Source organism: Hippocampus bargibanti, linkage group LG07 (genome assembly GCF_051943395.1).
Source record: "Hippocampus bargibanti isolate YZ-2025 linkage group LG07, ASM5194339v1, whole genome shotgun sequence".
NCBI lineage: Eukaryota > Metazoa > Chordata > Actinopteri > Syngnathiformes > Syngnathidae > Hippocampus > Hippocampus bargibanti.
The window spans coordinates 27,733,271-27,753,483 of record NC_142740.1 but is presented as its reverse complement, the minus strand read 5'-3'; the positions used below and the strand labels follow the sequence as shown (position 1 = coordinate 27,753,483).

The 20,213-nt window shown below is 50.5% G+C and overlaps 2 protein-coding genes across 8 annotated transcripts; one reads left to right on the top strand and one right to left on the bottom strand.

The window, feature by feature from the left end:
• Nucleotides 1-161: 161 nt before the first annotated feature.
• Nucleotides 162-7,073, top strand: podn (podocan). 4 transcript variants are annotated; one of them, XM_089001113.1, is made up of 11 exons: nucleotides 162-316; nucleotides 1,482-1,761; nucleotides 1,835-1,928; nucleotides 2,150-2,214; nucleotides 2,297-2,406; nucleotides 2,470-2,626; nucleotides 2,695-2,810; nucleotides 2,878-3,091; nucleotides 3,203-3,646; nucleotides 4,840-4,988; nucleotides 6,225-7,073. In XM_089001113.1, the coding sequence occupies exons 2-11, from the start codon at nucleotides 1,507-1,509 to the stop codon at nucleotides 6,376-6,378; spliced, it is 1,758 nt and encodes a 585-aa protein (XP_088857239.1). In that variant the 5' UTR covers nucleotides 162-316; nucleotides 1,482-1,506; the 3' UTR covers nucleotides 6,379-7,073. The 4 variants fall into 4 exon arrangements, with proteins under 4 accessions (XP_088857239.1, XP_088857240.1, XP_088857241.1 ...); XM_089001114.1 differs by having other exon boundaries at nucleotides 166-316; nucleotides 1,485-1,761; XM_089001115.1 differs by having other exon boundaries at nucleotides 199-379; nucleotides 1,485-1,761.
• A 588-nt stretch (nucleotides 7,074-7,661) lies between these two features.
• LOC148896071 (excitatory amino acid transporter 5-like) lies at nucleotides 7,662-20,107 on the bottom strand. 4 transcript variants are annotated; one of them, XM_089001108.1, is made up of 11 exons: nucleotides 18,489-20,107; nucleotides 16,728-16,807; nucleotides 15,523-15,738; nucleotides 12,031-12,073; nucleotides 11,504-11,930; nucleotides 11,334-11,433; nucleotides 10,981-11,214; nucleotides 10,718-10,912; nucleotides 10,235-10,369; nucleotides 10,064-10,163; nucleotides 7,662-8,772 (listed from the first exon to the last, which is right to left on the bottom strand). In XM_089001108.1, exons 1-11 carry the CDS (start codon nucleotides 18,627-18,629, stop codon nucleotides 8,539-8,541), a joined length of 1,905 nt encoding a protein of 634 aa, XP_088857234.1. In that variant the 5' UTR covers nucleotides 18,630-20,107; the 3' UTR covers nucleotides 7,662-8,538. The 4 variants fall into 4 exon arrangements, with proteins under 4 accessions (XP_088857234.1, XP_088857235.1, XP_088857237.1 ...); XM_089001109.1 differs by having other exon boundaries at nucleotides 7,663-8,772; nucleotides 11,504-11,735; XM_089001111.1 differs by having other exon boundaries at nucleotides 7,663-8,772; nucleotides 11,504-11,815; nucleotides 18,489-18,639.
• Nucleotides 20,108-20,213: the final 106 nt, after the last annotated feature.

Below are 20,213 nucleotides of genomic sequence, written 5' to 3'. Positions count from 1 at the left end.
TCCGACGGCGAGATGATAGATGCCGCGTCATCACATCCATCCCGTAATAATCTTTCCCATCCAAGCGTGGAGCAGATCCAAGACGGACCACAGCGACTTTTCATTGGTTCCAGAAGGAGCTCTTGAATCAACAGGAGCGAGTCCACGTCTCCTGCTCCTCCTCCTCGGCTGGCTGGCTGGGGTGGGCGCGGCATCTGCGCAACTTTCGTCAGACCGCCGCCGACGCTGCTATGGGACGAGTCGCTGCCTTCGCACGGGAGCATTTGCGCTTGATTATCTGACGTCCGCCGCCACACGACCGCCGCCGCCGCCGCGGGTCAGTCCCTTTCTTCGCCACGGTTGCATGTTTAGCGCCATGTTTAGCGCCATGCTGTGACAGGTCCGATCCATTTCCAAATAGTGATACCTTGGCTTACGAACTTCATTGGTTCCCAGACAGAGTGTGTGAGGCGAAAAGTGTGCATCCTAAAAAAATATTTCCCATAGGAAACCATTAACATGAGAATAATCCGTTCCCAGGTCCCCATAAAACATCATTTTCTACTAAATAAGCCTTAAAACTACACAAAATAGACTTTATTTTATGTCTAATAAATGTGCTATTGTATTGTCATGAAAGGAAGAAAATGTACTGGATGATATAAAGTGGTTTTATTGACCTTCGTGATGGTCGTTGATGGCATGGAGTGGCCGCTTTCATCAGCATGAAACACTTGATGAGGAACGTAGCCTTCTTCTTCCACCATCTTGAATAATCCCTTGTAAGCTTTGGCAGCTTTCTCGTCAGAACTGGCTTCCTCACCATGACGAATGACACTATGAATCCCTGTACGACGACGCTTAAAAGTAAAGCTAGCCTTGAAATCATCAATGGATGACGAACTTCCAGGTTGCCTCTTGACGATATCCGAGTGAAGTTGCCGCGCGTTCTCTGCGATCATTTTACCTAGTTCCTCATCAATCGTGTTCTGTTTAGCTGGGTTGATAGCTTTTTGCATCAAGTGTACAGATGGCTATTTGTGGAGTCTGTTTCATGGGAATTTTAACCTTGCAGTCTCCACTTTGCCTTTGAACTATCAATAAAGTTGAAATGAGTCAAAATTTCACTGTTTTCTATCCATTTTTCTCCCTCTCTCTGTCGTCTGCCTGTTTAAACCACCTCCCTCACTGCTGCATTCTTGACCAATCACGTGGCTTTAACCGAAGACTGGGGGCGGGGAATAGAGGATAAAAATGAGTCGGCTGCCATTTTCTTGTTAGGAGAACGGGCTCGTTCGCCAACGACACATCAGTCATTGTGGTGTATCCCAAAAAATAGTTCCTATGCCAAGGTAAAATGTTTATAAATGTAACGTTTGTAAACCGAAATGTTCGTAAGCCAAGGGGTTCGTAAACCGAGGTATCACTGTAATCAGAGCGTGTGCACGTTGATAATTGTTGGCTTTCCATCCAAGTCCATCCAGTATGTCCCGTTTCTGGAGCAGATAGGGGCCTCGGGTGGCGAGCATGGCCTTTCCCAAGCATTCCGTCCCGCGGAAAGCCAGCGTTGTGCTGGCGCTGGCCGGACTGCTGGTCCTGGGACAGATCTCGACCGGAGCTCAGGGGGAGGAGCCCAGCGGGCCGCCGGAGACCAAGTCGGACCCCGACCGATGCCCGGCGGACTGCAGCTGCGCGGCCGAGGGGGCGGTGGACTGCGCCGGAGTGGACTTGACGGATTTCCCCGCGGGCCTGCCGGCGACCACTCGCCAGCTGGCGCTACAGGTGCAAGGCGTCGGCGTTGCTACTCGTGGCCAAGGGCGGAACAACCTATTGTGTTTTGTCCCCCCTGCGACAGAACAACAAAATCGAGGAGATAAGGGCGGAACACCTGTCGCACCTGCATCTGCTCGAGACCCTCAACTTGCAGAACAACTGGCTCACAACAGACGGTCAGGAATTTATGTCTACTTTCTGTTTCACTCCAATCCAGTAGGTGGCATCACAGTGGATCCCCACATCCCAGCGCTCGTGTGCCGGCGGGCTCCAGGTTTGGACGGATGGGTTGGCGAACCGTCGATCGCACTACCGTCTCTGGCCCAAAGACGGCTTCGTGGACAGAAACTGTTGGAAGTGGAACCCTTGAAGGCAATGACCCGCCGCTCTCTTCCAGGTCTGGAAGACGAAGGTCTGGAGATGTTGGAAGAGCTGGCGTATTTGTACCTGGCCAACAATCGGGTAGCGGCAAGCCCCTCGGTGTTCCCTCCGGCAGCGTAGCAAGTGTTGCTAGCCCCGGGTCAGACTCCTCCTGTTCTTTCAGCTCACCTCGGCACCCAAGGCCTTGCCGCCCTCATTGATCAGCGCCGACTTTGCCGCCAATCAGCTGACCGAGATCTTCCCATACACGTTTGGCTACAAGCCCCGCCTGAAGTACGACCGCGGCACCCGCATTCCTCTTGCGTACCCCTGACGCCCGCAAACCAATGTTCCCAGGTCCGTCTACCTCCACAACAACAAGTTGACGGACGGCGGGCTTCCCGACGCCATGTTCAACGCCTCGGACAACCTGGAGATCCTCACCATGTCCAGCAACTTCCTGCGTACCGTACCCAAGAACCTGCCCTCCAGCCTGTATCGCCTTCACTTGAAGGTCGCTGGCGGGACACCTCGCGTCCTCGGCAGACAGTGCCGTGCTGACGTCGCCGTGTCCCTTCACAGAGCAACAAACTGGAGAAAATCCCATCCGGAGCTTTCGACAGCTTGCGGAACCTACGGGAGCTTTACTTGCAAAACAACCTCCTGAGCAACGAGGGCATGGACAACGAGACCTTCAGGTTGGGTGAAGCGCAGTCACGGCCTTCCTGGAGATCCGCGGTCCGATGGTATCTCGATGTCTTCCAGCCAGCTCAACAGCCTGGAGTGCTTGGACTTGTCCAACAACAACTTGAGCGTGGTGCCCAAAGGTCTGCCTCGCAACCTGGTGCTATTGCACCTGGAGAAGAATTCCATCCGCAGCATCCCAGCGGACGCCCTCGGTTCCGTGCGCAACCTGGAGTACCTCCTGCTTCACAACAACAAGCTGCGTTCGCGCTTCATCCACCCTTCCGCCTTCCAGGTATACTTTGACCCGCCATTTCGGAGGTGACGTGGAATGCCAACCACCACCACCACCACCACCTCCTTGCCGCCGCCTGCACTAGTGGCTTTCTCTGGTTTTCTCTCCCAGGGTCTGAAGAAGCTGCACACGCTTCACATGTACAACAACCAACTGGAACGCGTTCCGCGGGGCCTCCCGCGGCGGGCCAAGACCCTCGTGCTCCTCCACAACGCCATCTCGGAAATCGGCCGCAACGACCTGGCGCTGCTCTACGCGCTGACCGAGCTCAACCTCAGCTACAACCAGCTGACTAACGGCAAGTTGCACCGCGACGCCTTCCGCAAGCTCCGCCTACTGGAGACCCTGCACCTGTCGGGCAACGCCTTGCACGCGCTGCCGGTCGGCCTCCCTCGCAGCCTGAAGGTGTTGGAGGTGAAGAACAACCAGCTGGCCTCCATCCCGGACGGAGCGCTGACGGGCATGAACCAGTTGGAGAAGCTCATCCTCAGCGAGAACCAGCTCAGGCTCAACTCCGTCTACCAGGGGGCCTGGATGGAGCTCGGTGCGCTGACGGTGAGTGTCGGTTGACCGGGTGTGGACGCAAAGCGGGACCTTCCTGGGCGGTCCCCATTGTCCAGGTGCCTCAGCACTTTTCAAGCGGAAAGTGGGTTGCTTGACAAGTACAGTGGATTTTTGGTCCCAAAAGATTGGCCGCTTGAGCTTCGGAACCCGGTCCTGGCATTTTGCCTATTCCTCTTCAAGCATCCGCCGTCCCCAAAATCCAGAAAACAACACACACCAGTCCATATCTGTTCCTTTAACACAAAGTACAGTGATACCTCGGCTTACGAACTTAATTGGTTCCCAGACAGAGTGTGTAAGGCGAAAAGTGTGTATCCCAAAAATTAATTGCCCATAGAAAACCATTAAAATGAGAATAGTCCGTTCCCAGGTCCCCATAAAACATCATTTTCTACTTTCCAATTTTCTCAGCCTTAAAACTACACAAAATATACCTTATTTTGTGTATGATAAATGTGGTATGGTATTGTAATTAAAGAAATAAACTGTACTGTCTCATCAAGTGGTTTTATTGATCTTTGTGATGGTCACCATCTTGAGGAATGATCCTTTGTAGGTGCTTTCTCTGCGATACTTTTACCTTGTTCCTCATCAATTGTGTTCTATTTAGCTGGGTCGATAGCTTTTTGCATCAAGGGTACAGATGGCTTATGCGGGTTATTTATGGAGCCAGATTGATGGGATATTTTAACCTTGCAGTCCACACTCTGCCTTTGAACTAGCAAAGTTGAAACGAGTCCAAATGTCACTGTTTCCTATCCATTTTCTCACTCTCTCTCTGCCGTCTGCCTATCTCTTTAATGTTTAACCCCCCCAGTCACTGCTGCGTTCTTGACCAATCACGCGGCATGAGTGGGGCGGGGAATAGAGGACAAAAACAATCGTCTGCCATTTTCTTGTTAGGAGAACGGGCTCATTCGCGAACGACGCATCACTCATTGCGGCACTGCGTGTGTATCCCGAAAAATAGTTTGTATGCCAAGGTCAAATTTTCAGAAATTTAACGTTCGTAAGCCAAGGGGTTCGTAAAGCGAGGTATCACTGTCGATGTCGGCAGCCGACAAATGCTTCTCACCGCAGCAAGCTCGCAAAAGATTCACACCGCAGTCCTGGCTTTGAGCTACTCCGTTTTGCAAGGCCTTTGCGATGCTTTCTCTGCTGACCCTGCGGTCTGGTCCTCGCAGACTTTGGACCTGTCCAGCAACTTGCTGTCGCACGTCCCGGCTGACCTGCCCGAGTCGCTGGAGTACCTTTACCTGCAGAGGAACCGTATCGCCAGCATTCCCGTTTCCACCTTTGAAGGCACTCCCAATATCAAAGGGATCTACTTGCGGTAAGACCGCGCACCACATCTCAAGTCGCAAAAACAATTGGCAACAATCACCGCGTGACTTTGTCCATTAGCATCGATTTGCTAGCGTCGAATCTGACACCGGCCGGGCAGCGGATACTTTCAATCAAAGGACCGTGGGCTTTAGACAAGAGTATAGCGACACCTTCTGGAAAGAAATACATGTCCCAGAAATCGGCAGCCCAGACAAAAGTATTGGGACACTTCCAGGAAGTGGAAGTCTGAAGAAAATGTCATGACTTGGTCCAGATGTTTTGCGACAATCGCAGGAAATGGAAAGGATGAAGAATGAAAGACATGGTGGCGTTTGGACACCAGGAACAGCTCGGCGTCTGCTGGCTCATCAAATCCATTTCATTTCTAAGCGCCTTTCAAAACTCTCAAGGGCACTTTACAGTCACAGGATCAGTTTTTCTGTGGGTGAGCAGCGGTAGCCACACGCGCCAGCGTTCACTCAACTCGGAATAACTCAAATAGCTATCTATTAGCTAAATAGCTATCTAGCTAATTTGTAACAGACAATAAGGAGAAAGAATGCTGAAAGAATGAATCACTTTGCTGCTGTGAAATGTAAATTTCTCCACTGTGAGACTAATAAAGGCAAATCCAATCCAATGAACTTAACATAACTCGCTAAATAGCTAGCTAGCTATCTATTAGCCAGCTAGCTTTCTATCTATTTGAGTTACTTCCAGGTTGAGTGTGCGCATGTGGCTGCCGCTGCTCACCCACAGAAAAACTTAACCTGTGATTGTAAAGTGACATTGATAGTTTTGAAAGGCGCTTAGAAATTAAATGTATTATTATTATAAAGTTAGCTAGCTAGCCAAAATATAACTAAAGGATAGTTAGCCAGCTAAACAATAATAATAATAATAATAATACCTTTCATTTTTAAGCGGCATTCAAAACTCTCACGGTCACTGTTAGATGTTTTTCTGCGGGTGAGCAGTGGCAGCCACAAGCGCCAGCGTTCACTCAACCCGGAAGTAACTCAAATAGATGGAAAACGTGCTAGCTAGCTAATAGCTAATAGATGGCTAGCTAGATAGATATATATTCTTATTATTATTCAGCAAATAGTCAGCGAGATAGCTAGCTAGATAGCTATTAAGCTAACAGATTGCCAGCCAGATAGCTAGCCAGCCGGCAAGATAGCATACTGTCCTGCCGTCAATCATACGAGTGACAGTTGATGCATCTGACCTGACTCGGAAGGTTCAACCGTCTGTCGGCGTCGGCGGTGGACGAGAGCTCGCTAGCTCACCTGAGCCAGCTCCAGGTGCTGGACATCGGCAGCGGCGGCGGAATGGGCGGCGACGGCGACGAGGAAGACAAGGAAGACCACCAGCGACCCCAGCGACCCGAGTGACCTTGACGGGACTGAAGCGGCGAGGCCTTCCCGAGACATTCCTGGTGCGGGATACCGGATGAAAGTTAGCTTGGGCTGCTTGGATGTCCACTTGGACGCAAGCCCATCTTGTGCCTTTGCTTTTAATAATATTTAGAATAACAATACATTTCATTTCTAAGCGCCTTTCAAAACTCTCAAGGTCACGTTACAGTCACAGGATCAGTTTTTCTGTGGGTGAGCAGCGGAAGCCACGCGTGCCAGCATTCACTCAATTTCGAAGTAACTTAAATAGATAGATAGAAAGCTAGCTAGCTAGCTAGCCCATCGATAGTAAACAGATACCGAGCTAGATATCTAACCAGCTACATAGCTAATAGATAGCGACCTAGATAGCAAACCAATGTTTAACAGATAGCAAATAGCTAGCAAAGGATGATAATAACAATAATCATCATCATCATCATCAATCATCAACATACATTTGATTTCTAAGTGTCTTTCAAAACTCAAGGTCTCAGTTTTTCTGCGGGTGAGCAGTGGCAGCCACACGCGCCAGCGTTCACTCGACCCGGAAGTAGTCATTGTACGGCAACAACACGCTAACTTAGCACTTCCTGCCACGCTCTTGCTAGGTTTTTTGTTTCACAACTGCAATGTTAGCGAGCCAACTCATCACCCTGTTTAACTTGCATTAAAAATGACGCTCAAGAACCTTTTTGACTAAAAGTCAAATATGTTGAAATATTTTTCAGTGAGAGCCACGCACGTGATTGCAACAAATGTCCCAATGCATTATTCACAATAACTTTATGATCATACTCACCATGAACATGAATAGTTTTCCATTCTTCATGATTGGTAAAAATCCATCCAAACGATCGGAATGAAAGTCAACTTGCTGGGTCCATACACGAAATGACTGCTCGCTAGCCTGCACATAGCTCATTAGCTCGAATCAGTGTCTGAAATAACGTCTGCCCGGACGCCCGGGGCGTGCAACTTCTACGTCGGGCGTACAACTTGTTGCCCGAGTGGCCGACAACTTCTTGAAGAAAAGAAAAAACACATTTTTTTTTCTAATCAAACGTTTGCTTTATTCAATAAAGCAAAAGCTACAAGCAAACCGCTACAAGCTACGTGAACTCCTCTTTCTAAGCGCCTTTCAAAACTCTCAAGTACACTTTACAGTCACCGGATAATGTACGTTTACGTTTTGTAGCCCCGTAAATTTTGTTAGCTTCTTTTGTTAGCTCAGTCCCAGCAGAAAGCTTCAAAAGAAGCTAACAAAATTGATGACGCTACAAAACGTAAACGTACATTATCCCTTGACTGTAACGTGTACTTGAGAGTTTTGAAAGGCGCTTAGAAAGAGGAGTTGACGTGGCTTGTGGCAGACAACGCAACGCAAACATTGCATTGTGCGCCATGACGACAAACGACAACTGGAGCCAAATCTTCCACAAGGGATATTTACCAGCAATTAAGCAAGGGAGTATTTGTGCTAGGTACTTCCTTAATAAAAAAAACTACTTTGTACTTTGCAACAAGCAGGCAACTTTATGGCCGGGCAGGCAACTTTTCACAGTTGTCTGCCCCGGTGTCCTCTAACTTTTGCACTGCTTGAACGCTTGCTTTCTGCCGTGTTTCGCAGAAGTATATTGATGCTAAAGTTAGCATGGGGCTTGTCAAAGTGCCGCTGATATTGCAAATTAGAACCAGAACAATTTAGAATGCTGCCATTTAGCTGGCGTGCACGTTTTGGGAATGTGGGAGGGAACCAGACTACCCGGAGAAAAGCCACACTGGTACAAGGTGAACACGCACCTCTGGGGGACGTGCTAACCAACCGTTTGAGCGTTTCAGCGCGGAGAACATTTTGGTGGAGACTCCAAGCTCAGCTTGAAGCCGCTCGCGACCCACAGAGGCAGGAACCTGATGTCCGGACTTCCTGGAGGCCATCGGGCGCTTGGGAAGGGTTCTGCGCCTCCAGCCGTCACATGACTCCATTCCCTTTTGGTGTTTTGCACCAAAAGGGGTCATTCGACGGCTTCACAGGATCGTACCTCCAGAGTCTTAAGGCAGCGTCCAAGCAACAGCGGTTCAGGTCCACCCGCAGATCATCAAGAATTCCGCAGGCGGACAATAGGTCCAAAGACGTCCCTCCGTCGTCGGCGTCCTTCACACGTTGGTCTCCAGGCCGTTAGCGTCCGCCGCAGGGTGCTGCTTTTTCCGTCTGGAATGTCGAGGGGGGACGCGCGGCTTCTTCCTGTCGGGCGGCGGCCGCAAGCCCTCCTCCAGCCGCATGAGGTGCGCCACCTCGGGCGGGACCGGCGGCCGGAGGACGCCGTCGCTGCTACGGCAGTTCGTGAGAGAAGCGGCCGCGCCGACGTGGCTCTCGCACACCAGCGGCATCTGCGCGCCGCCGAGGGGTCAGGAAACGCGGGGTCAGAGAACCGCAGGAAGTCGACAAAGCGCTACGTTAGCAAGCCAGGGAGGAAGTGACGAGTCAGGTGAGGAAAAAGGAAGCAGGAAGTAGGAAGCAGGAAGTAGAAACACGGCAGGAAGTGGACAAAGCGGCTAAGTTAGCAAGCCAAGGAGGAAGTGACGAGTCAGGTGAGGAAACAGGAAGCAGGAAAGCAGGAAGTGATTCAACACAGCAGGAAGTTGGTAAAGCGCTACGTTAGCAAGCCAGGGAGGAAGTGACGACTCAGGTGAGGAAAAAGGAAGCAGGAAGTAGGAAGCAGGAAGTAGAAACACGGCAGGAAGTGGACAAAGCGGCTAAGTTAGCAAGCCAGGGAGGAAGTGACGAGTCAGGTGAGGAAACAGGAAGCAGGAAAGCAGGAAGTGATTCAACACAGCAGGAAGTTGGTAAAGCGCTACGTTAGCAAGCCAGGGAGGAAGTGACGACTCAGGTGAGTTAACAGGAAGCAGGAAATAGGAAAGCAGGAAGTAGAAACACGGCAGGAAGTCGACAAACCGCTAAGTTAGCAAGCCAGGGAGGAAGTGACGAGTCAGGCGAGGCAAAAGGAAGCAGGAAGTAGGAAAGCAGGAAGTGGGTCAACATGGCAGGAAGTCGACAAAGCGCTAAGTTAGCAAGCCAGGGAGGAAGTGACGAGTCAGGTGAGGAAACAGGAAGCAGGAAAGCAGGAAGTGATTCAACACAGCAGGAAGTTGGTAAAGCGCTACGTTAGCAAGCCAGGGAGGAAGTGACGACTCAGGTGAGTTAACAGGAAGCAGGAAATAGGAAAGCAGGAAGTAGAAACACGGCAGGAAGTCGACAAACCGCTAAGTTAGCAAGCCAGGGAGGAAGTGACGAGTCAGGCGAGGCAAAAGGAAGCAGGAAGTAGGAAAGCAGGAAGTGGGTCAACATGGCAGGAAGTCGACAAAGCGCTAAGTTGGCAAGCCAGGGAGGAAGTGACGAGTCAGGAGAGGAAACAGGAAGCGGGAAAGCAGGAAGTGATTCAACACAGCAGGAAGTTGGTAAAGCGCTAAGTTAGCAAGCCAGGGAGGAAGTGACGAGTCAGGTGAGTTAACAGGAAGCAGGAAGTAGGAAAGCAGGAGGTGGGTCATCACGGCAGGAAGTCGACAAAGCGCTAAGTTAGCAAGCCAGGGAGGAAGTGACGAGTCAGGTGAGGAAACAGGAAGCAGGAAGTAGGAAAGCAGGGGGTGGGTCTACACGGCAAACGGGCGGGCGAGCGCTCACCCCGTCGCCCTCCTTGATGAAGTCCTTCCGGCAGATGTGCGCCATGATTCCGGTGGCGAGGGCGTCGCCCATGACGTTGACCATCGTCCGGAACCGATCTCTGCACGGGTCAAAAGGTCACGTGGGTCACAAAAGCGTCCGTCGCCCGCATTCCACGCGCGAACCGCTTACAGCGCCCAATCCACGGCGATGATCAAGCTGATGTCGTCGGTCGGCAGCCCCACGGAGGTCAGCACGATCACCATGGTAACCAGGCCCGCCTGGGGGATGCCCGCCGCGCCGATGCTGGCGGCCGTCGCCGTGATGCTGGAGAGAGGAAGGAAGGTCACGGAAGGTCATCGGTCACGCGGGGCCGACGTGGACGAAATGCAAGTAGGAAGCCGGGAGAGAAAACTAGCTAGCAATGTCACTGGCTAGCTAGCTCGGTTGTTAGCTAGCTAGCTCGGTCACTACCTAACTTGATAAATCAGCATGGAATTTCCCAAATTTGATTTGCTTTCACGGGTCGAATAAAAAGATGTGGCGGGCCAGATTTGGCCCGCGGGCCATGACTTGGACACCGTGCTAACCATCAAGGCAAACTGTGAATATTTTGCGACAAAAGCGAGACAGACAGGAGCCGCGCCAAGGTGGTGGAATGCTGCGTACACCGACCTGATGGTGATGATCTGGCCAAAGTCCAGCTCGTAGTTGTTGACCTGCGCGATGAAGATGGCGGCCACGGCCTCGTAGAGCGCCGTGCCGTCCATGTTGATGGTGGCGCCCACGGGCAGAACGAAGCGGATGATCCGCCGGTCGATGTGGTTGTTCTCCAGGAGGCACTTGAAGGTGATAGGCAGCGTGGCCGAGCTGCGGGCAAACGGCGGGCAATGAACCGGACCGCCGCGCGCCGAGTCCGGCCACCCGCCGACGGTTACCTGGACGAGGTGGCCAGGGCGATGAGGAGCGCCTGGAGGATTCCGCGGATGTAGACGATGGGGCTCTTCTTGGTGATGAAGAAGTACATGGCGGGCAGGATAAAGAGGCCGTGCAGCACCAGGCCCAAGACCACCGTGACGGCGTAGAAGCCCAACTTCTTGCCCATGGCTGACGGGTCGCTCATCTCCAAGATCTTACCCGCCACCAGGAACACGATCCCGAAGGGGAAGTACCTGCGGCACCGGGGCGGAGCGGCAGGACCGTCACAACGGGGAAACCAATCGGGTTTTAGTTACTGACGCCGTCACGGTGGTCCAATCGGGTTCCAGTTACTGACGTGCCGTCGACTTACCATATAACGATGGCCACGATTTTGAGCACGGCCTCGTTCAAACTCTGGCAGAAGTTGACCAAGGCGCTGCCGTTTGGACCCATCCTGCCCAACATGATGCCTGCAACGACGCAACGTTGTGAGAACCGCCCGGCGCCGCCGAGTCTTCATCCCGAGCCGGCAAAGCTTACCCATGGTGGCGGAGAAGATGACGATGCCCAGGACATTCATCCCGTCGCTGGTCCCCTCCCTGGTTTTGACCAGGACGTCCGGGGGCGGGGTCAGGTCCAGCGAGAAGTTCTGGACATCGCTCCCGTTGTCGTCCCGGATGCCGTAGATGAGCGGTCGCCGCGTGACCGATTGGGACGGCGTCCGGGCCGACGCGGACTTGGTCTGCACCGTGTACTGGCTGCTGGTTCGATACTGTCCAAAACCAAAGAGCAATGCGCCACGGAGGACATCTTGGGAGGGAGCGAGAGGCTGGATTGGGATGGATGGATGGACTGCGAGTGGAGGACACGAAGAAAAGTACTGGACGGTGCAAAAGATCCTTGAGCGACCGACCGACAAGACAGGGGACACCATCGTGAGCGAGATGATCGAGAGGGTTTGGTGACACTGAGGTGAAGACGACAAACATGATTGCGGAACGGGTGGCCAACAAGACCAAAGACACGATGGATGATCAAGAGTTCCCTTGGGGGGGGGGGGGGTTTACCTGCTGGAAGGTAGCCTGCACCAGATTGGCCGGGAACATGTTTCTGCGGGACAAAGGGGTTCCATTCAAAATCCCGTTTTTCAGACCACGGAAAGACTTGACCCGTCGACACATGAAGGTAAGACGCATAATGGCCCGCTAGCATTACAGGTCGGGCGCACGGACGGAACCAATCTGGTCCTGGATGGAATCCCTTTTTGTTCAGACGACGGAGAGACTTGACCCGTCGGCACGTACGGTAAGACGCATAATGGCCCGCTAGCATTACAGGTCGGGCGCACGGACGGAACCAATCTGGTCCTGGATGGAATCCCTGGTGAACTCCACGGGCGAGAACCATTTGGTCCAAGACAAAATGGGCAACTTTGACAAAGTGACTCCTGCCCTCAAGGCGGGACCCGAGCCAACCAAGCAGGGATTTCCGACCCCTGCGAGACTATCAGAGAAAGGGACGCTGTCCTGACTGTCCAACTTCAACGGACAGCGGAACAATCTGCCCTAGCCACTCTGGTGGACATGCACACTGCAAGAATCAAGACAAGGGCGCTGAAAGTCCTACTGGACCCTCGGCATCCTGCCCACCACCTTTTCCAGCAATTCCCCTCAGACAGGCGCTACCGATCCACGCGCACCAAATCCAGCAGATTCGTTATCTATTGGCTATCTAGCTGGCTATCTGATAGCTATCTATCCAGCTAGCTTATTAGCTAGCTGTCTATCTATTAGCTAGCTAGCTGGCCGGCTATCTGTTAGCTATCTAATAGCTAGCTAGCTTTCTATCTATTTGAGTTATTCCGGGTTGAGTGAACGCTGGCGCATGTGGCTGCCGCTGCTCACCCACAGAAAAAAATGATGCAGTGACTGTAAAGTGACCTTGAGAGTTTTGAAAGGCGTTTACATATGAAATGTATTATTATTATTATTAATATTATTATGAAAGAGTTTGTTCCCCTAAGCCAGACATGGGCAAACTATGGCCCACGGGCCACATACGGCCCGTTAGGTATTGTTTTGCGCGTGAAGGCGAGGGTGTCAGTGAGGAGTTTGTTGAGCGCGCGGTCAGGACAAACCAACTATGATTTGGCGGAATTTAACACAAGTAGGTATTATTGAGCTTGAATATTTCATTGTGGAATAATATGTTTTGAATGTTGAAAGTGATTCCGTTTTTCAATAAATGTTGATTTTGGGCGGCCCGGTAGTCGAGTGGTTAGCACACCGGCTTCACAGTGCAGAGGTCGCATTTCTTTAACTTTGCCCCTTCAATGAAAACTTAAAAACAGACGCAATCTTGATAAATCACAGTGCATATGTTATTTTAATCTATTTCCATTTCCTCCTCCAAGTATCTGCGAAATAGTATGTAAACGCCATATTCCTTGAGACAAATTTATTAACTGATCAGGGATATTTTTCATATTTGAAAGACAGTCAATAAATTGGGTTGTAGTGTTCTTACTGTGCTATGAGGTTTGTACACACTACATTTAAAGGACAACCAGCGCCATTTTTTTTGTTTCCCACTGACATCAAAAAAACGTTTTATAGCATCTAAAATACCCAAATCAGGCAGGCTAATATTTTTAGTTCAATGAAAAACACCAATAAAAATGACTTCAAAATGAATCCGGAAATGGCCAGTTTCAGAAGGTCCCACCCCCTTGTTCGTGACGTCACGCCAAGACGTCTTGTCTTGCTGGAGAATCCAAACAACAATGGCTTCAGATTCGGAGAAGATGTTTTCTTGTTACTCATCCAGTTATGAATATGATTCTAATAGTTCTGAAGAGGAAAGCATAAATGTTTGCAATCGATTAAAGGAGTCCTCCAATATCAATGACAGCAATGTAGCACCCAGAAAATGTAGAAGATTGCGCCCAAGCTCTGTTGCAAATGGGCTGATTTGTCAGCTGAGAATTTGTGTCAGCGAATATCAAATAGTTGTCTTGGTGCAACACACAACGATTCACCATGGCGTTATTTATGTGTTGTGTTTTCCTTCTAATTTCGCCATCAACACAAAGTTTTCAGACCAGACAAAGTACCCAAAATGCATTGCGTGTCGCTTTCTCGGTCAGGGGCGGTCCTAACGTGACGTCACATGGGGATCGTCATCAACTCGAAAACAAGACTTTGTGAATATTCAGCGCAAGTCTTAAAAAGTAAACTATAGCTATATGCTGTGGAATCTTTGTCAAATACGCTCAGTCAAAGTCATTTGAAGTGATTTTATAAATTATGGACATAACTTGTTCAGAGGCGTCGGTTGTCCTTTAATGCTTTGGGTTTAGTATTTCCGGCCCAAACACTCCCTCCAAATGCTTCTGGCCCGGCCGGCCCCTCTGTCAAATTCTAGAACCCAATGCGGCCCGCGACTCAAAAAGTTTGCCCACCCCTGCCCTAAGCCATTAACTCTCAAAACAGTCACCCAAATAGAACGGAATTAGATTAGATTAGATTAGATGAGTGTCCTCCATACTTATTTGTCATGTCAGAATTAGAATCAAAATCATCTTTATTGCCAAGTATGTAGAGCACGCAAGGAATTTGTCTCCAGTAGAACACGCTGCACTAGTATCATCATGAGAAAAATGGAGGCACTATACTGCTATACTGTACATGTGGTGGTGGCGAAACTACAGTGATACGTCGGTTTTCCACCATAGGCCGTTCCAGAAACCTGTTAGAAAAACGATTAGTTCAAAAACCGAAACCATACCTTCCATTATGATCAATGTGAAAAAAAAGAATCTGTTCCAAGTCTAGAAAACAACTTTTTAAAATCAGAATCTGAACCATCTTTATTGCCAAGTATGTAGAACACACAAGGAATTTGTCTGCGCTAGAACACGCTGCTGCACTAGTATCATGATAAGGAAAAATGGAGGCACTAGACAGTTCTGTTTGGGTTACTGTTTAGAAAGTTCATGGCGACAGGGGAAGGAGCTGTTGAACTGTCTGCTGGATTTGGATCGGTAGCGCTTGTCTGAGGGGAGCCACTGGAAAAGGTGGTGGGCAGGGTGCGGAGGGTTCAGTAGGATTTTCAGCACCCTTGTTAGGATTCTTGCAGTGAATCAGAATCATCTTCACTGCCAAGTATGTAGAACACACAAGGAATTTGTCTCCTGTAGAACACGCTGCACTTGTATCATCATAAGAAAAATGGAGACACTATACAGTTCTATGTGAGTTACTGTTTAGGGTTAGCGGCGACCGACTGGGGAAGAAACTGTTTAAATGTCTGCTGGATTTGGATCGGTAGCGCCTGCCTGAGGGCAGTCGCTGGAAAAGGTGGTGGGCAGGGTGTTGAAGTGGGATTTTATCCATTGATGTGGCGGCCCCGCACCAAACGGTGATGGAAGAAGATGTCTTTTTGATGATGATACTAGTGCAGCGCGTTCTAGCGGAGACAAATTCCTTGTGCGTTCTACATCCTCGGCCAATCCAGAGGATTGTGATTCTGAAACAGACTGAAGGAAGGAGAGGACTCACCGGATGAGGTCGAGCAGCGCGTCCGCCGAGCTCATGATGGGCTTGCCGCTCTCCTCCGAGTCTTCCTTTTGGGCGGCGCCGCCCGGGTGGATGACGGACACCATGACGATCCCCACCACGACCGCCACGAAGGTGGTCCACAGGTAGTAGGAGACGGTGATCAGGCCCAGACGACTGGAGCACTTGGCGTCCAACGCCGCCAGGCCCGACATCAAACTGAAAGGGAGGTCGCACGGAGGTCACACGGAGGTCATTGGCGGGCCAACCGAGTCAACGGACGCCGGGTTGAAGACGCCACGGCGTGTCGGCGACGCGCGAGTGGCAAGTTGACATTTCGGGAATGACAGCGAATGGGTTAAGCTACCTCGCGATATCTATTTCCTGTCTAGCTGGCTGGCTAGCTATTTGTTGGATATCTGGTAGCTGGCTATCGATTGGCTATCTATCTATTAGCTAGCTGGCTATCTATCTATCAGCTATCTGGTAGCTAGCTAGCTAGAAAGCTACTTTTCTATTTATTTGAGTTACTTCCGGGTTGGCGCATGTGGCTGCCGCTGCTCACCCGCAGGAAAACTGATTCTGTGACTGTAAAGTGACCTTGTGACTTTTTAAAGGCGCTTAGAAATAAAATGTATTATTATTATATTATTATCTATTTGCTATCTTTATGCTATCTATCTATTAGTTATCTGTTAGCTAGCTAATCTTGCTATCTAGCTGGGTATCTACATAGCTATCTAGCTGGCTACCTTGCTACATATCTATTTGATAACTATTTGCTAAGTAGCTATCTAGCTGGCTACCTAACTAGCTATCTGTTTGCTAGCTATTAGCTATTTAGCTGGGTATCAATTAGTTGGCTGGGTATCAATTAGGTAGCTAGCTATTATCTATCTGTCTATCTATTAATTATCTAACTGGCTAATAGCCAGCTAGCTAACTTTCTATCTATTTGAGTTAGTCCAGGTTGAGTGAACACTGGCGGGTGTGGCTGCCGCTGCTCACCCACAGAAAAACTGATCCTGTGACTGTAAAGTGACCTTGAGAGTTTTGAAAGGCGCTTACAAATGAAATGTATTTTTATTATTATATACATTTCATCCTGGCGCTGGCTTAGCGGCGTCCCCGCTTAATCCCCGCTAGCCTCTCGGCGACGCGCATGCACGCACGCACGCACGCAGGACGGAAGAGGGCGGCGCGACTACCTGGACACCACCAGAGGCAGAATCAGCATCTTCAGCATCCTCATCAGGAGCTCGCCGGGAAATTGGAAATATTTCACCTCCTGCGCGGGGACAAAGAAGACGGCCATTTGCAGTCGGGTGTGACACCAGGACGGAAACCGGAAGACGAGCTTGCGCGGGAGGACGAGGACGAGGACGAGGCCTAATGGAGGCCGGCTAAAGCGCTTTGCTGGCAGCCGCAAAGCGCCGGCCGGCGGCTTAGTTTTGCTGTGCGACAGCCGGATCAACGGCCAGCAAAGACACGCACGCACGCACGCGCACATTTGGACCAACACGCAAATGCAACGCACCTGCCCGCCCGCCCGCCACACACACACACACACACACGCACGACTCAACTTTCTTCCCCAATGCCCCCCCCCACTAATCCCTGTTTTGAAAACCTTTGCTGCCGGCGGCTTTGGCCAGCGGGCAGCCTGCCGCATGTAAACAAGCAACATGGCCGACGGGATGACAAATGGGGCGGGCGGCGTTACCTTGTGACACCGCACGCCAACTTTGCTGTCGCTGCTCGGGCACCGCGCGTAAGGAAGTCAACAAGCTAGACAAGGGCGCAGAAACCCCAACTGGACCCTCCGCACCCTGCCCACCACCTTTTCCAGCGATTCTTTGTAGGGAATAGCTTGATAACAAGAGCACGGGAAAGGCCGAAAAATCCGACTGGACCCTCCCCGCCGTGGCCACCACCTTTTCCAGCAACAAGACCCTCTGCACCCCGCCCATCACGTTTTCCAGCAACTCTTTATAGGGAATAGCTTGATAATAAGGGCGTGGAAAAGGGCAGAAAATCCAACTGGACCCCCCGCACCCCGCCTACCACCTTTTCCAGTGACTCTTTATATGGAATAGCTTGATAACAAGGGTGCGGAAAATGTCAAAAAAAAAAAAAATCAGACTGGACCCTCTGCACCCTGCCCACCACCTTTTCCAGTGACTCTTTATATGGAATAGCTTGATAACAAGGGTGCGGAAAATGTCAAAAAAAAAAAAAAAATCAGACTGGACCCTCTGCACCCTGCCCACCACCTTTTCCAGTGACTCTTTATATGGAATAGCTTGATAACAAGGGTGCGGAAAATGTCAAAAAAAAAAAAAATCAGACTGGACCCTCTGCACCCTGCCCACCACCTTTTCCAGTGACTCTTTATATGGAATAGCTTGATAACAAGGGTGCGGAAAATGTCAAAAAAAAAAAAAAAATCAGACTGGACCCTCTGCACCCTGCCCACCACCTTTTCCAGTGACTCTTTATATGGAATAGCTTGATAACAAGGGTGCGGAAAATGTCAAAAAAAAAAAAAAAATCAGACTGGACCCTCTGCACCCTGCCCACCACCTTTTCCAGTGACTCCCCTCAGGCAGGCACTACCGATCCATGTAGTGGAGACAAATTCCTTGTGTGTTCTACACACTTGGCAATAAAGATGATTGTGATTCTGAATCCAAACAAGGTCACGGAAAATGTGACTGGACCCTTCGCACCCTGCCCACCACCTTTGCCAGCGACTCCCCTCAGGCAGGCGCTACTTGCACCAAATCCAGCAGACATTTAAAGAGCTTCTTTCCCCGTCACCATTAACCCTCTACACAGTTACCCAAATAGAACTGTATAGTGTCTCCATTTTTCTTGTGATGATACTAGTGCAGCGTGTTCTACCGGAAACAAATTCCTTGTGTGTTCTACATACTTGTCAATAAAGATTATGCGCGATGGTCGCTCACCTGCTCGGAGAGCCGCTTGGTCCGAAGGAAGAATCCCAGCAGGCATCCGATGACCACGGCCAACACCGACATGATCAGGAGGCCATTTTGTTTGCAGACGTTCTTCACCCTCAGCCAAACGGCCTCCAGCGCCAGCGCCATGCTCGCCCGCCCGCCCTCCGCTCGCCCTCCGCCCGCCACCCTCAGGCCGCCATGCGGGCGTTGAGATGATACCCAAAGAAAAACCACTTTGAGCGCTCGCTTGATTGACGGCTTCTATCGCTCCAGGTCCCGCCTCGGCATCCGGCGCATCTTCCCGGGATGCTGCGGCGCTCTGCGCTAAGTACGCGGCCGGACGCTAACCAAGCCCCGCCCCTCCCTGGCCCCGCCCCGCGCCGCCATCAACAGCTGGCGGCCACGTCCGCGCTGGCTAACATGTCCAATCCTGTTATACGGACGCCGTAGGCAAGGGTCTGACGACGGATTAACGTGGCGTCGACAAAAAAATAAAAATAAACGGGAAGCGGTGAAAGAGATGTTGAGCGGCACCTGCTGGGCCTTAATACATAATAACAATACATTTCATTTCTAAGCGCCTTTCAAAACTCTCAAGGTCACTTTACAGTCATGGGATATGTTTTTATGTGGGTGAGCAGCGGCAGCCACATGCGCCAGCGTCAACCCGGAATAACTCAAATAGATAGAAAGCTAGCTAGCTAACAAATAGCTAATAGGTAGTAAGATAGCTAATAGATAGCCAGCTAGCTAGCTAGCTAATAGACACCTAACGGATAACCAGCTAATGATCCCTCCAAATTTCTTAAATGGCCACCATTAAGGAGCGGCCCTCCGGTCCTCGAGGGCGGCGGTCCTACATGTTTTCCAAGTCTCCCTGTTGCAACGCACCTGAGGCTGTGTTGCAACAGGTGTGTCGCAACAGGGAGAAATGGAAAACATGTAGGATTACAGGCCTCCAGGACCGGAGTTTGACAGCCCTGCCCTAAAATGAAACCGAATGACACCCCGCGTCTCCCTCAAAACCGCGTCACATTGATGCGCTTGCGCAAGCGGCGTGATATCGTGTGCGGGTATTTGTTTTGTTTTGTTGTTTTTATGTCAATGGCGACCCGCAGACGCCGCGTTTGCTAATCCCGCCCCCTTTGGCCAATCTTTCCCCTGGGCTCAGAGTGGATGGGATGGGGCCGGGATTACATCGGATTAGACCAACTGCAACATGACAGCGTTCGTTCGTTCGCTCGCTCGCTCATTCATTGGAATTTGAAAGGCCGCCGGCGACCCAACGGCGCCCGAGCGGCACCGCAAATTGGTGGCGATGTCACGAAGAGGAAGGCCAAAATGGCTCTAAAGCTATGCTTGACCTTTGGAATCATCATCATAGTAATCATCATCGTCATCATCATAATAATAATGATAATGATAATCCATTTCATTTCTAAGCGCCTTTCAAAAACTCTCAAGGTCACTTTACAGTCAAAATAAATGTTTTTCTTCTGTGGGTGAGCAGCGGCAGCCACATGCGCCAGCGTTCACTCAACGTGAAATAACTCAAATAGATAGAAAGTTAGCTAACTGGGTAATGGATAACTACTAGATAGCTAGCTAGATAGCTAGTTAGCAAATATATACGCAGCAAGATAGCCAGCTAGAAGATAGACCGCTAAATAGCGACATTAACTAACCAATAAATAACTAATAGATAGCCAGCTAGAGAGCTAGCCAGCTAGC